We start from the raw sequence: 16,314 nt of genomic DNA on the forward strand, positions 1-16,314 counted from the left end.
AATAAAAATAATTTATTTTATTATGTTCTTTGAGGATTACATAACATTTCTTTAAATAAATAAAAAATATATCTTTTCTAAAAAAAAGTTTAATAAAAATTTTATCTAAAAAAAAAATAAAAAAAAAAGTCTAAAAGAAAACTTATTAAAAAAATAAAATTAAAGATAAAGTTTAAAGTGTTTATTTAAATAAATCCATCGAAGGGGCGTATCATTCCACCCTCATTTAAAACAACCTTACTCTTAATGTTGATTTTTTTCTTTCAATGATTTGTACAAAATATTTTTTATTATGCCCCAATTGAAATCTCTTTTTGACGAGGTAAAATGACCTTTTATATTTTTTTTTAAAATTTGAAATTTTCCTTTGGGTATTCGTTGAAAATTTATGAGCATGTCAATATTTTCTTTTTCTTCGCTTAGCCTTGCGTCGGGTCTTGACTTCATGATTTATCGACGTCGAGTCTTGACTCCATGACATCGAATGTTGTTGGAGATGACAAGACATTATCGCTTCGTTCACTAAAATGGAAGTAGAATTGGTGTATATTCAATGATTTCAATCACGGGTGTATCATTATCAAAGTTTAACTTCTCGTGCAAATTATTTTTACAACTATCTTCTTCTTGTTGTTGTTGAAATTGTTAATTTATTTCTTTTTTGATTGGAGTGCTTGAGTTGGAGCCAATGATGGATGAATTCTCCTTATCACTATCAAAATTTAACTCTGCCAAATTGTGTTTATAACTATCTTGTTGTAGTTGTTGAAATTGTTGTTTTATTTCTTTTTTGATATCATTTTTTTTCTTTTGAATCCTCTATTGGTCTATCCATCAATACTCTCCTTTGTGTACATTGATGACTTCGGTGTCATCGCGACTTCCTTATTGACTTTCTCTTTTTGAATTTGTGTAAAGGATAATGCAGCTTTTATAGTGCAAGGATAACATGTCTTCACCTCTTTTTGGATGTTAAGATGAAGTCCTTCAATAAAAGTATTCAACAATCTTCGTTTTAACCCATTACGATTTTCGTTAAAGAGTCGAAGAAAGCGAGGATAATATTCTATTACCGTGGTGATTTGTTGAATTTTGGATAATTTTTCATCTGTATTATTATATTTTTGAGATGTAAAACGACTTAGAAGACCATCTGTAAACTCTTCCCATATTGTAGATCCATGACATGACATATATAATTGATACCATCGGAGAGCCTCTCCATCCAGATGCAAAGAAGCTATTTCGACCCAATCATTTGATGTGTCGTGTAGAATAAAATATTTTTCTGCTTTAGAAATAAATCCGTTAGGATCTCTACTTCGCCAATAAGGGAATTCATCTTCATAGGATCTCCAATTGGTTATAATATGAAATTAGCCTTGCTCTGATACCAAGTTGATAGGAATCCGTGTCCTATCTCACGAAAAATGAAAGAAAAGAAATAAGAACCGGGGATAGATGATCACTTCGAGGAGATCAGCCTCCAATAATCAATAGAATTAATTAATAAAAATAATTTACTTTATTGCTTCCTTGAAGGATTACATAATGTCTTTTTAAATAAACACATAAAGATGTCTTTTTAAGAGAAAAAGTCTAATAAAAAACTTATCTAAAAAATAAGAGAAAAAGTTTAAGATAAAGTTTGAAGAGTTCATTTGAATAAATCCATCGAAGGATGGTATCAGGCCGAGTAAGGTAAGACCAGGGGCGGAGCCAATGTGGGCCCAGTGTGGGCAGTTGCCCACACTGGGCTCGAATAAAAAAAAATTAATATTAATATTATATATTTTTAAGGTTGTTTTTTTTGCCCTAATTGCTGTTTCGCTCCTTCTCATCGAACGAAAATCGGCGCCTCCCTCCTCCCGCTGCTGCAGCCGAAGCCCTCCCCGCAAGCCTCGCCGCCTCTGCTCCGCCCTCCTAAAAGTCGCGCGAGGCCTCCGAAACAACTGAGCGGAGGGACAAAATCTCCCTACGAAGACCGCAGAAGCTCCGGCTGTTGCTGCGGAAGGCGGCACCGAGCCTGGCTGCGAGAGATCGACGCTGCCATCGAGAGAGCAAAGAACTCGCGGAGAGAAGGCGGCGATGGAAGGTTTTGGGGCCGGCGAGAGATCGGGGAGAGATTTGTAGAGGAGATCGGAAGCAAACCTCGAGGAGTCCGTTGGAGGAGGCGGAGGATTCGAAGTGAGGAAGCCACATATGAAGTTGATGTAAGAATGCTCCCCTTTCACAGTTCAGACTTTGCACTTACCGATTGAAATGAATAATATCTATGAAATTGCATCTTTTCTCCTTGCTTTCAGATGAAACATGTAGTTTCTGCTGCCATAGCTATTAAAGGACTTGTTGGTCTCTTCTATTCATCTTCAGCAGTTCTTTTGGAGTGTATCTGCTGGTCAGTAAATGTTTTCTTTGTTGCTGCTATTCAATAATAGCCTTAGTTCTTGTTTCTGTTTGTAAGAGCAGGTTGATTGTAGAAAGTATATTTTGTTAACTATGTTTGGAAGGTTAAAAATCTGTTTGCTGATCATTGTTCTTTGTTGTTGCCATAGCTAAGCATCTTTTTATGATGATGATGGAATAGATAGTTTTTTTTTATATTAGGGAGACTTATCCGATTGGACAAACTTAGCAGGTTAGTTTTTATTTTGTCATTTAAAATTTAATTTTTATGTCAATTTTTGTGCATCATGTTGATGTGTTCTATTCTATTAAATAATGAAACATAATTATTCCTCATATGAGTTTTTTTGGGGCACACTCAATATATATGTTATTTAGTTAATACTGATGTTTAATTTTAGAGCATACATAATTTTATGATTATAAAATTTAAATTTTATTTGACTTTATTAAATATATTATATTGTTGCCCACACTCGATCACTATCCTAGCTCCGCCCCTGGGTAAGACGACGAAGAGGAAGGCAACATCGTGGGGGTGAGGAGAACAAGTGGATGACACGGTTTTGCAGAAGAAGGAGAAGTAATGTAGCCTCTTCATCGTCTCTCCTCTGGATATTTCGATTTGCCCTTCCCTAAAAACCCAGCGTGTTTATACTGTTCCGGGACTTTTTTCCTTTAAATTTTGTCATTTGTCCTCAGAATTTGATAATTTACATTTTACTCTGTAGATAAATTCGTTGGACCAAAACAAGTTAGTGAAAGTTTCATTTCAGCTCTCAAATTTCACATATATTTTCACAACCTGCAGACTTTTAAAATCCTTGAAATGCCCGTGGTAGTTTGGATGTACATCATTTTATACCCCAATCACTAACACTATTAATTAAATTACTTAACGAAATAATAATGTGATACTTTTCATCTATAATAAAAAAAAGTTAAGTGAAACTAAACACTTTCAATATCTTCCAATTGTCTTTCAAGCTAAATTCAATGACGGTTTGAAATCGATAATTCATCCATTCAAAATTATGTGAAATCGTCAATTCGATAGTTCATAAAATTTCGGCCGTTAACCTTAACAATTATAATTTACGATGATTTAAAATTATTATTATTTTATTATTTTTAAAAATATATATTTAAATTTTTATAAATGTATAAAATAAAAATTAAAAGTCATGTGTTTATTTAAATTGTCTATCTAAAAAGGATACAAATTAAAATTACATAGTTCTTCAATTGTTTCGATATTAAATTTTTTTATTTGGTTGTTTGAAATTATATTTCTTTTTATTATTTTTGCAACTTTTTGTTCAATCATCTAGTAATATTTAAATTTAAAAAATCAAGTCATTTATATAAATATACATAAAATCTCATTAATATTTATACAGAATCAATATTCACATTAATCAATGACATCAAAAATAATTTGCCACATTTCGGATTCAAGATTTAGTTGCAACGTACTACCAAAATGATTTCTCTCTAATGACTAATAGGTGAGAGAAAGTTGATCAGCTAGATAAGTTATTAGAGCACTTTTCAATTTATCTTGATCACTAATGAAAAATTTGCATGACACAAGATTAATCGACATAAATTGAATATCTAATGCCAACTTTAAAAAATACCAAAAACAAAATAACTAATGAAAAAACAAAGAACTGAAACACTTGACTTATAAAAAAACAAAAAGAAATCAAAGTAAAAAAAAACAAAATAAAAACAACTAATGAATGAATTGAGGAATGATGATTCTCGATCAAAAATCCAGTAGCAGCTATGCATTAGGGAGTGTTAATCTACATAGGGGACAAGTATTACTTCGTGTTAGCCACATCATGAGGTACTCATTGTGAAATATATGGCGACACGACATCTCTAAAACATGAGTCGTTATATTAAAATCGTGTAGACAGATTGAGCATACGTTGGGTTCTTCTACAATATTCATTTGGAGCCCCTCCACCGCAGCTGTAGGTGTCGGCACGGACCCTCTGATGGGCTCGACGTGATCAAAGAAGTGAAGGTGGTTGGTAGAAATGAAAGGAGTTGTAGAGGGAATCTCAATCACGGAGAAGAACTCTATCAAGGATAATTCCATGATTGGAAAACAATCGAACACTACCCTGGTGTATCTACGGAAAGGGTATCACAAGAAGATCGAGGTCGATGATGCGCACGTGATTTGCCGCTACGTGGGTGAGCATCCGCCACGTCTCCTCGTCCCAAGTGGCCTCATGGATAATGTTATGATGGGGTTGTTCGATGATGAAATGGGCGTGCTCAATATCGTGGGTGGAAGAAGAAATTGTTTGAATGCAAAAGTTCAAGATCAATTGGGGTGGGTATGTGCCCTGGGAACGTCATGTCACCACTTCCGCCTCCATAGTAAGGACATAGCCATTTGTACCGACTTCCCATCCAAGAACCTCCATCGACACAGTGTCGTCGACTGCATTGTTCATCAAGGCCGAAGATGCCATCAAGAAGAGGAGAGAGATGGAAGGGAATATGGAAGAAGAGTCGGAGGGATGATATATATATATATATATATATATATATATATATATATATATATATATATATATATATATAGTTCTACGGATGAAATAGAATCTGTTTAACAAATTTTGATTATGTTAATTAGTTTCTAATAATTCTCTAATAAATTTTTTTAATTGTAAAGAAATTAATGATCTCCCGCCCATGTTGTTACTAAATTTTATAATCAATTTAATAATTACACTTTTTTTAAAAAAATTTATTCTCGTTTATTTTTATCGGTAAACTCCATAAATCTTATAAATGCTTAATATTTAATTATTTATTGTTTATAATTATTTTAGAATTTAATTAGTACTTTCAATTTAAATTAGATCTGTTGAGTTCATCGGATCCGTCCTAATTTTTTCATCACATAGATGTTTAAACCGCTAGAGTCTTCGGGGCGGTGGTGCAACGGTAGGATATCCGGGTTGTAATTCAGGGATCCGCAGTTTGATCCTCAGCTACGGTGTATTTGAGAATTTTTCTCCAAATACGGAACGTCAAAGGATGTTGAGCATCTGGATTGGTGTATTTGCAGGAATTTTCTTCCAAATAGGGAACGCAATCAAAGGATGCTGGGCATCTGGATTGACCGCGTATGCGCTTCCTGATTTACCTTGGTAGTCGGTAGGAAATTTCCGTGGGACCGATCACCCCCAGAGATGTGGCTACTGGGATTATCATTTTTTTTTTAAAAAACCGCTAGAATGTTATTGCCGCTTAATTAGATAGGCCTTTATGATGCAGAAGAGATGGGAGCATAATTCAAAAAAAAAAAAAGTACCAAAAATATAAAGCATACAGGGACGACAAAAATCCAAACTTCAACTTTACCATCTCCATTCCGCCATCTACTTTTAAACCTTCACCACTTAATTGATAATTAAGTGGGAATTATTTTTACTTTATTTATGGTTGTCATAAATGTCTACTGATATGCCAAGTATACCCTCTAATATATAAACTCTATCAGGAATATAATGCCAATAATTTAAATATTTAATTCTATTTAAATTTCTTTTAAAATGTGAACAAAAATGTGAATTTACCAAAAAAATTCCTCGTGGAGGTCGGTGTGTAAATTATGCTCCATATTTATCAAAAAATTAAAGGCAATTATTTCATGAAATACCATTTTCCTCATTTATAATGGGAAGGTGACTACTTCAGCTGATTGTAAAATTACAACCACATGGATCGACCGCAGCAAATTGCAATCTCCAAACATTAATAATATATATCAACCTCCTGACCTTAAAATCATGGCCAAACGACTCAATCACCACATAGCAACGCAATCATAGGTAGGTTACAACCAATGGCAAATTGCCATTTTTAATTTGCACTTTCTTTAATATCAAAAGGGTGTCAATTGCCCTCGGGACATAACTGTGTTGGTTACGACGGAGCAGAGTTGCAGAAGAAGACAAAGATTTGAATCTCGATGAAACCAAACAATATCCTCCGCCGTCGTGACCAATTACAGTTTCTCGATTTACATCACAAATGGTCGTGAGGCCGACCGTGTGGGGTGTGTGACCGTTAAGATGATGGATTTCATTTTTTTACAAAAAATGTTGTCCATTGATCCTAATAGGGATACAACTAAATGTGCATTAATTATACTTTGAATTTATTCTGTGACTACCTTAAAAATTAATCAAGTAAAATCACACACTTGAACTATAAAAAAAAAATATCAGTTAATAAAATTAAGAGTTTTTATGTTACATCTATAAATAAATAAATAAAGTTGTTAAAGCAAGGGGTGCAATTGATTGTGAAGTAGGAACTCAATTAAAGATTGAAAGTTATACTATATGCGTTCATTAGTGCTATAAATTAATTTTAGCACATGATATTAGTAAACAAGTAATAAATTTAATTGAGAATTAAATTAGACCTTATTAGGAAAAATATTAGGGATAAATCTTTTAAAGTTTATTTTCTATCTTCTATAAGAAAATTTAATTGAGTATTCTTATTTATCTCTATTTGTTTGTTTGATCTTGTCATTTATATTTGCTTATCCTTTTCATGAACTATTGATTATTGCTGTCCTAAAATTTATTATTAAGATTTATAATAGACAATCTAAAATTTAGAGATATCATAGGAGAACTTAATTATAATTCTCTTAAAGAGAACACAAATCCTTATGAGAAATTTTAAGAGGGTAAATAATGAAGAAATTTTTGTTGAAGTAGTTACCTAAAATCGAATCATACGAGAGAGTTTCGGCCTAGCACTTGTAAGATGTACTCAACTTCTCAACCAAGTTAATAAAAAAAATGGGTGTGACCCTTATGTTATAAAAATTCAATTCTAAAGATATGAGATTATTTATGCTAGTTTGGTAATAAAATAACTCTTCATAAATATAAAGCATTTGCTACACGCTTTAAAAAGGGTTTGAATCTTTCTGTGCATTTATAAGCTTCGATCAAATTGAGATGATTTTTTCTCACTTGATAAATTGTGGATCGTTCATCTAATTTTTTTTTTATATGAGACAGATTTCAAATGGATCGCGAGTCATCTACCCTATATATGTATGTATAGGTGGATACACATGATGTATTTCATATTAGATGAATTGTAGATCATTCACCTTATGTAAATATGATACATTTCTTTTGAATGGATTGTGAATTGTTCACTTATATATGTATGTATAGGTGCATACATTCAATGCATTTCATTATGAGTTGATTGAGTGTCGTTAATCTTTACTTATACAACACATCTTTGATGGGTGTATTGCATGTTGTTCACCCACTTAATAAAATTATGTTGAGTTGTTCGATAAAGTAAGATTATAACATATGTAATATTGAAAAATGAGAAATTAAGGAGAACTGATTAAAAAGAGAATAAAAGACATATGACATAGGAACTTAATTTGTAAATTATGTTATTGCTCTCATTGATTATATTCATGCATGACTCTTATCTCTACATTACACTTTACATTCACTCGCTTTTTTCCTTTGACCTTTAGGTTAATTGTTGAACAGACGATGGGCGTATGATATTGTTGGTAGAATGGTCAGGGGTCGATTTTAGAAGGTGATGACTTGGGGTCGATTCCGCCATGCACCTAATACTTGTGTACCTATATAAACCTCCCTCCATATCCATGAGCCCAACTCTATGAGGACCGTTAAAGTAGCAGATCTATCTTTTTTTTAGATTAATTATTGAGATATATACATAATATTAGTAGAGTTATTTCAAAAGTGTACATGTAGTTAAGTTAATTAACTTTTGTCTAATATTTTGTTCTAACATTGTTACAATTCACGCATAGCAAACGAAACTAACATTTCGATAAGTCTAGCTCGTGCGAGATGTGATATTATAGTTTGTGAAGAAAAATCATTCCCTTAAAATTGTTCATCTTCTTTTATTATTACTATCATTTTATCTTTCACATTCACATTTATTGCTCCAAATCTAATAATTAATTGTCTATAAAACTTCTAGCTCAACTTCGGACTCTTCCATCCTTACCATACTTTCTCAGAATTTAACTTATTTTGCAATTTAACCTTTGAAAACATATCGTTTTTCCCCCATTATATGGGAACTTAAAAGTTTGCTAGATATATAAACAATTAAGAAAAAAAATCGACCTTATAAATCCAAAGTAACTGTATGATTTATTGTACTTTATGCCAATAAACTATTTTATAAAATAATATAATATTAGAAATTTAAATGAGTTAAAATTAGTAAACCCTTCTAAAAAAGTCAGCTAGGTAAGATAAAACATCATTAACATTTCTAAAAGTAATTTAAATCCCAGTTAATCCATATTGCCTATTGACACACGTGGACCATATAGTGTCTTCTGAATGTTATCATTATTGATTGTATTTGGGTCAACGAAGTATCTAATACAGTCAACCCTTAATTTTAACTTATCAAATTTGAATCCTATTTTTCAAAAATGAATAAAAACAGTCAATCTAACCAATTATCCTTAATTTTTTTTGTTTGTTGGAAATTGATTGGCTTCACTTTGAGTACAAGCAAAACTGAGAATGAAGATCAACAAGTTGAGCCTACTCCACATATACAATGCACTACCAATGTGGCTTCCACTTTTCTACTATTTTTAATGTTTCAAAGTATAAAGTTTTACTAACAAATGACCTGGCTAGATGATGATCTATAACTAACAGAGATCATGAAAAGAGTGTAACAGAGAACAAGAAGTTCACCTTGCTTGTGATCTGTATAGAAGCAGGTAGATTTAGGAAAGCACAAAAGTAGTTCTTCACTATTATCCACAGGTAAGATTGCATCTATTTACCATTTTAATTCTTTTACTGCTAAGAGATTCATTTGCTCATTTCCAATTCTTTGGAGGCATATCTTGCATTATTGGCACTTGATCAACAAAAAGCTTTTCTAACCTCGCTTGTTCTTTCTTACACTGGTCCATTCCTATTTGGTTCTCAGCCATCCAAAGTTTGCATAGTTCCCATGGGTTCAAAGTGGCCTTTCATGTCACAAACTCACTAGTGGTGTAATGTTTTGGAAGATTACGCTATGCAATATCAAACATGTAATACCATTTCAATCGACAAGATTCAAGAAGTGTTCAAAACATTGCATCCATGTGGCAGCGATCTCTTGCAGTAGAGTCTCGCATGAATACAAGAATAACAATTGTCCAACATAGCAAGGGACGAATCTGTGAGCTTTTAACTCGATTGACAAACAAAATCAAAATCATAATGCTGTGAATTGTTCTTATCTTCGTGCATATCGACATGCAAAAACAAGACCATGATTCTGTGAATTCTTCTTATCTTCATGCTTGTTGGCATAAATATTAGCTTAGAGTTTGACAAAGGAGAAGTCATTCAGTGAAAAATGCCACAATGAAATACAACTCGCAGGGGAAAAAATGACTTGCCTCATTGAAGTCCAGATTCAGAAGCACTAGAGTGGTTTAAGCTTGCATGGAGTTCACTCAGATCTGGATACTTGTCCTTGTAGCGGATAATGTACTTCTCTACGAATTGGGCCTCGGAATCCATCATGTATGTTGTGATTTTGTAATCCCTTTCACAGTGCCCCCTAGACTTCAAGGTTGCCAAGATCCGATGTCTTGGAATCAACCTTCTCTCCAAGCTCAGTGTCAATAGTACTGGACGTGTAGCGATGTAAGAAGAAGCATATCCAGCCTCATTTATCAAGAACTCCATTTTTCTCTGCAAACTCATCGAAGACTTTTGCGGGAAGGTAGGACATTTCTGGAATGCCACAACAAAATCGTCCTCTGACCACCCAAAGCTCCGGAACAATTCCATTTGCATCTTGAACTTCTCTGGACTGACCTTGCAGAGTGCAAACAGAGCGCAAGGAAACATCCCCGCTGTCCGTGGCACTCCCAAGTCCTCCGCGCGACTGATCAATGACTTCAAAAAATCAGCATTCTGTGCCACGATCAGTGGGCAGTTCCGCAACATAAAGGCAAGTTTTGGACCTTCCAAGCCACATTCCCGAAGCAACTCAAGGTTGGGCTGGATCTTCTTCTCGATGCTATACGTGAAAATCACTGGGCTTCTCTTCACCAACTTCACCAGCGCATCCTTGGATCCGAGAAGGTCTTGCCAAAATTCGATCTTAGGCACAGTGCTTTCGTGTTTCATTTTGACGGTGAAGGGATTCGACCGGACGAGGTGGACGATGTCGGATGGGGAGAGACCCAGATCTTCGAAAGCTCGGAACTTTGGGGCAAGTGTCTTCTCTACGTCCAAAAGAAGACATTTGGGGAAGTAATGTAGGAGCTTTTTTACTGATGCGTCATCGAAGCCGTATCTTTTGAGGAAAGCAAGGACGGAGTCGGGCTGCTGCCGGGATTCGATGCCGTTGAGAAGCTTCGAAACCTCGGTGACCTTCTCCTGGTCGAAGCCACATGAGTCGACGAGGTACTGGGCCATGAACATGCGCTTCCCAGTGGTGGATGCGGCGCCGGCGGCGGTGGCGGAGGCCGAGTAAGGTAAGACGGCGAAGAGGAGGGCAGCATCGTGGGGGCGAGGAGAACGAGTGGAAGACACGTTTTTGCAGAAGAAGGAGAAGTTATGTAGCCTCTTCATCGTCTCTCCTTCAGAACTTTCGATTTGCACTTCCCCTAAACCCTAGCGTGTTTATATTGTTCCGGGACTTTTTTTTTTCTTTCAAATTTTATCATTTGTCCTCAGAATTTGATAATTTACATTTTACCCTATAGTGAAATTCAGAAGGCAAAGAAAAGTTGAGCAACAATCTAAAAGCATCCCAAATTAGGCAAAAGAAATCTTTTTTTAAACCAAAAAAATTAAAAAAAAAGGTGCCCATCACATGTTTTGTACTAAAAATTTTTGTGTTCTCGTGTTGTTATAACATCTACTCATAAAAATTGAACTATTTTATTTTAATCAAAATTATAATATAAAAAATATTATTATATTAAAATACTTATTAATTTAATCAAAATTATTTAAATTTTATCAAAATTATTTTAAATTATCAAAATTACTTTTAAATAATTATGTAGTTGTTATATAGCTATAGTTGAACTTTAAATTCTAAATTATTGAATCGTAAAAATTTTATTATATCAAAATAAACTATATTAAATTTATCAAAATTAATTAAACTTCATCTATATTATTTTAAATTGATCAAAATTATTTTAAATAATTGAATCAATTACTTAGCTAGTTTACAATAATATTATATTAATTATTACCATATTGTAATTGTTACAATAACATTGAAAATAAGAATTATTACAATATTATAATAGCTATTATGTAGTTGTTATACGTCATTATAGTTAGTCGTAATTGTTACACGTTGTAGCAACTAATCGTAGTTGCTCTAATAGAACTGAAAATAAAAATATTTTCGAGGTAAACAATATAATAGAGTGCCCTTTTAATTATTATTATTTTTAAATAGCATTTTGATGATTTGCATAATTTGAAGGTGCCCTTTTGATTCTTTATAAAATTTCATTTCAGCACTCAAATTTTATATATTTTTTCAAAAGTACCTATAGGCTCGACATCATTGAAGTGTCCATATATCATAGTTTGACAGAACATTATTTTACACCCTAATTACTAACACTATTAAATTACTTAACGAAATAATTGTGTGATACTTTTCGTCTATAATGAAATAAAGTTATGTGAGACTACACACTTTCAATCTCTTCCAATTGCTTTCCAAGTCCTGCCACTCTTCCAACTAATAATCGGTATCTACTAGTCTAGTTTAGCTCAAACTTATGTTATTCCAAATTTCATAACTTGCTTTGTGCCAAAAGGTTGTACTTGGGGGCACTCATAAGCTTGAGCTAACATCATGCTTGGGTCACAACTTTCATAATTGTCCCCTGTTCCATCTATTGCCTTTCCAAGTAGCCCTCTAGATTTGTAGGGCTATGTAATGATTATTTAAATTTATTTTTTTTATAATTTAGATATTTAAATTTTTAAAAATGAGACGATGTCTTTTTAATTCATCTATCGAATAAATCAGAAAATATATAAGACTCGAATTAAGATTTTAAAATTTTCATCGTTGGAATTCAACCCGTGGATAGTTGATTATCGTGTTGAATATGTTAGGAGAGGCAATGGGTTCGACTTGACAGGTCATTGGCATACTTGATATCTAATAATTGATGTTGTTGAAATCTACTGCTAAGGCAAGGCTAAGGCGGTATAATCCAACCTGCATAGCATCATCTGACTTGTTGATGTTGCAAAAGTCTGCTCATAAAACGAGTGTTCATTGGAGGTGAAATTGAACCTGCATAGTATGGTTTGACCTGCACACTGCACACTGCACACATGAGAATTAGCATCAAGGCATCGAAAATTTTTGACAAAATCTCTGTGATGCTTGAGTAAACTAAGGGGCTTTTGATTGAGGATTATCTTTAATAATTTTAATTATCTGTTTAAGGTTATCAATGATAATTTTATTTGATTCAAGTTATCAACAATTCTGAAGTAATACAGTATTACTGTTACGTCAACAAAATGAGTTGTAACTCTAGAATTTGATAGATTTTTCATAATTTCAAGGTTAATAATAAATTTATCTCAAAAATACCTTTCAATATTTATCATTTAAGATAAAAATATCCTTATACATGTATCAAATATAAATCCATTTTAGCCGACTCCCGAATCACGTTATTTCCAAATCGCGATTCCAAAACCTTAGCTGACCGTTCGTTTCTATTCTCCGCTGCATCGGACGAAGGGAAACTCGCAGCGGCTCGCACGAATTTCCCACGTTCGGGATTGAGGAGAGGCGAGGCGAAACTGGGAAACGCGAGCGTCACGGGAAAAAGGAGGGTTTCATTGAGAGGAGGAACTGAGAGGTTTAGGCGACAGTAAGAGCGGACCGAGGTTAGGCCTGGGGATAAGGGAAGAGGCGGGATCGGCAAGGCGGAGGCGGCGGCCACCTGGAGGAGCTGGCTGGCGGCAGAGCGGTGATTACATCTCTACTGATGCACGTGTATTTCGAGGGAAAGGCAAAAGCATAGTCGGGCCCTAATAACAGCCAAATAATTTTTTGATTACATCTTAACAGTTCCGTCTTTCATAAATAATATATGAGTGACAATTATTTCTTTGGTTTAGTTTTTAGAAGAGAATGAGTATAAAAATTTAATTTGCAAGAGAATTCTATGAGATAAATAAAATGAAATACAGAACCACTTTATTACTCAGGGAAAAGATACAGGGGAAATAACATAATGCCACATAGTACAGGAAGGTGTCGACGTCTTCGATAACAGTTGGAACAAGGTAACCGAGTCATCACCACGTTGGTTCACGTTGTATTTTTTTAACTTATTTGATTGAATATATATTAAAATTTTATTTTTATTTTTAATTTGTTTTATTAAAAAAATTAAATATTAAATTTATTTAATTATAAAAGTGTCTAGAATTAAATCAAAGATAATATAGTAAATATTAAATTAAAATATACACTAAAGTCTCCAACTAAATAAGTTTTTATTATATTATTTAAGATTTAACCAAACAACATATAAGTTATATTTTATTCCTTATAACCTTGGTTATGTGATTACCTAATAATCACATAACCAAGATTATACATGATAACTTAGACCAAATAGCCCCTAAAGAGTTATTGTGAAGACCTTAGCATATTAAGTATTTATAGGTATAGGTTGAGAACCTATGGAGATGGTAACCATGGCTACTGAGAAATTAGGGATCATTCAACTGTTTAATCAATGATTTCATCCTTCACGGTTAATCTTAGTCGCCATGTTATTAATCTCAATCCAGTGACCATTAATTCTAATTGCCTTGCATAGTTAAGATTTGATGAATTCAATAAATTAAAAAAAATTAATATAACACAAATATATAATAAAACTCATATATTAAGTTCATATGTTTTTACTATAAATTTTTTTGAGATTTTATGCTTTAAAAATATTGAATAATAATTTCATTATTAACTATATCAAATACATCTTGCTCAATATATGATACCAAATAATCATTTACCATATAATCTATCAATTGATTACGAAATGAAATTTTAATTATTTTCATTGCTAAAAACACTCTTTCTATAGTTACAATTATAATGAGTAATAACAATGCAACTTCAAAAGTAAATATATCAAAGGATACAATCGATGTTTAATTTCTTTAATTGAACCATCCTTTTAGCAAGCTAACTAATCTCCGCAACATAAGAGAATTGATTGCTACTCCACATGTCAAAAATAAAATTATCAAGTTGATGCTCAAGATGCTTATTGAAGAGAAATTGGATGAATAAAATTAAACAAATTGAAATAATTTTCTCTTATTATAAACAGATAATGAATTTGATGGATCAAGATAAATCATATAGAACAACAACTTTATATTCACCATATTAAAGCGACTATTCAACTCTTGAGGTTGTAAATATATCACTTTATAAAACGTTTCAATGCGATAATAGTGAAGATTTGTCATTCTTTTAATATTTCATTGTGATCTCCCATGAAAGGCGAATAGATATACATGCGCAGGATGAGTACCTCATATCTAACAAGAGATAAAGAAACTTTATTCAGTATTAAATCTCAACTATCATCTCTCGTGGTTTGCAATTGATGTTTGCTTGATCTTACAAAAATTATGACATTTATGATATCTTAATTTTTTTTCTTTGCAAAACTTGTTGCAAATCATTCGTGACACTCAAGATATTCTTCATTAAATGCATCTAAAATATCAATTTATATTTTCTCATCAATTTCAACAGATTATTTGCTTGAGTCTTTTGCTTGTGATATTTTCCCTCCTCTTCAACAATTTAAAAGGCATCAATAATAGAATGATATAAGCATATCAAACTTAACAATGTATTATAATATGAACCCTAATGTGTACTCGTAGTTTTTTTCAATGTTTTTTTTTAATTCATACATTATCCAATGAAGATATTACCATTGCAAATTCCTTCAATGATTTTTTTCAAATTATTTCTCACGAAGTATGTATTTTTTCTTGCATGTCTCTACACTGCACACCCCAACCTCCGAAATTACACTCTAGGTACTAAAATCAAACCTAAACTTTCTCAAACAACGATTTTTAATAACAAGAACTCACGATGATGGTAAAAAATACGTCACGTAACTCCGATGAGAGAAGAAGATTGATCAACTCATTTCAAGTCGTGATATTTCTTCACAAAAGTCGTACCAATGGATAGCTTAGGTCGAATGCTTTCTAAATATATGATCATTTTCAATTTTCCAACGACGAACTATGGTGAATAGGCTAGACAAATTGTCGGTGAAGATTAGAGACCATTTTGTGAAAGAAACAGAGAGAGAAATAGATATTAATCAGATATATTTTAATTCTAATTAGTATAATTTCAACTGCTCCACTATTATTAGTTATGAACAACAAAAATGATGATTGTGGACTACAAGTGATTGCTTGAGAAGATCTTAACTTAATGAACTCAAAGGGGAAAACTTTGAGTAGATAGTTTGGGGAGCTCGAGTGCTTAGAGGGAAAAGCTCAAAGAGCTTAGAGTAGAGAGCTTGGAGAGCTCAAAGTACTTAGAGGGAAGAGTTCGAAGAGCTTGAAAGCTCAAGGAGTAGGCCTCATTCAAATCGAGTTGAGATATACGAGACTCAATTAGGGTACTCAGGTCAGTAGGATACTAAAGTTGGCTCCTATGAGTAACTAGAAGAGGTTGGCTGCCAAAAAAAACCCTAATGGAGGTGAACAAAATCGGGTTGCAAAGGTTGTCCACCTAAGAACTTTCCTAATAGCA

General features: G+C 33.0%; 1 protein-coding gene across 1 annotated transcript; it reads right to left on the bottom strand.

Annotated features, from left to right (window-relative positions):
- Positions 1–9,533: 9,533 nt before the first annotated feature.
- LOC141815408 (transcription termination factor MTERF8, chloroplastic-like) lies at positions 9,534–11,078 on the bottom strand. Its single transcript, XM_074703359.1, has one exon. It carries the CDS (start codon positions 11,076–11,078, stop codon positions 9,894–9,896), a length of 1,185 nt encoding a protein of 394 aa, XP_074559460.1. The 3' UTR covers positions 9,534–9,893.
- Positions 11,079–16,314: the final 5,236 nt, after the last annotated feature.

This window comes from Curcuma longa, chromosome 21, assembly GCF_044706935.1.
Source record: "Curcuma longa cultivar G26 ecotype Majalengka, Jawa Barat chromosome 21, ITB_CL_G26_1.1, whole genome shotgun sequence".
Classification (NCBI taxonomy): domain Eukaryota; kingdom Viridiplantae; phylum Streptophyta; class Magnoliopsida; order Zingiberales; family Zingiberaceae; genus Curcuma; species Curcuma longa.

Excerpts from the sequence above, each read along its gene's own strand:
- LOC141815408 (XM_074703359.1), bottom strand. The coding sequence starts at position 11,078 with ATGAAGAGGCTACATAACTTCTCCTTCTTCTGCAAAAACGTGTCTTCC.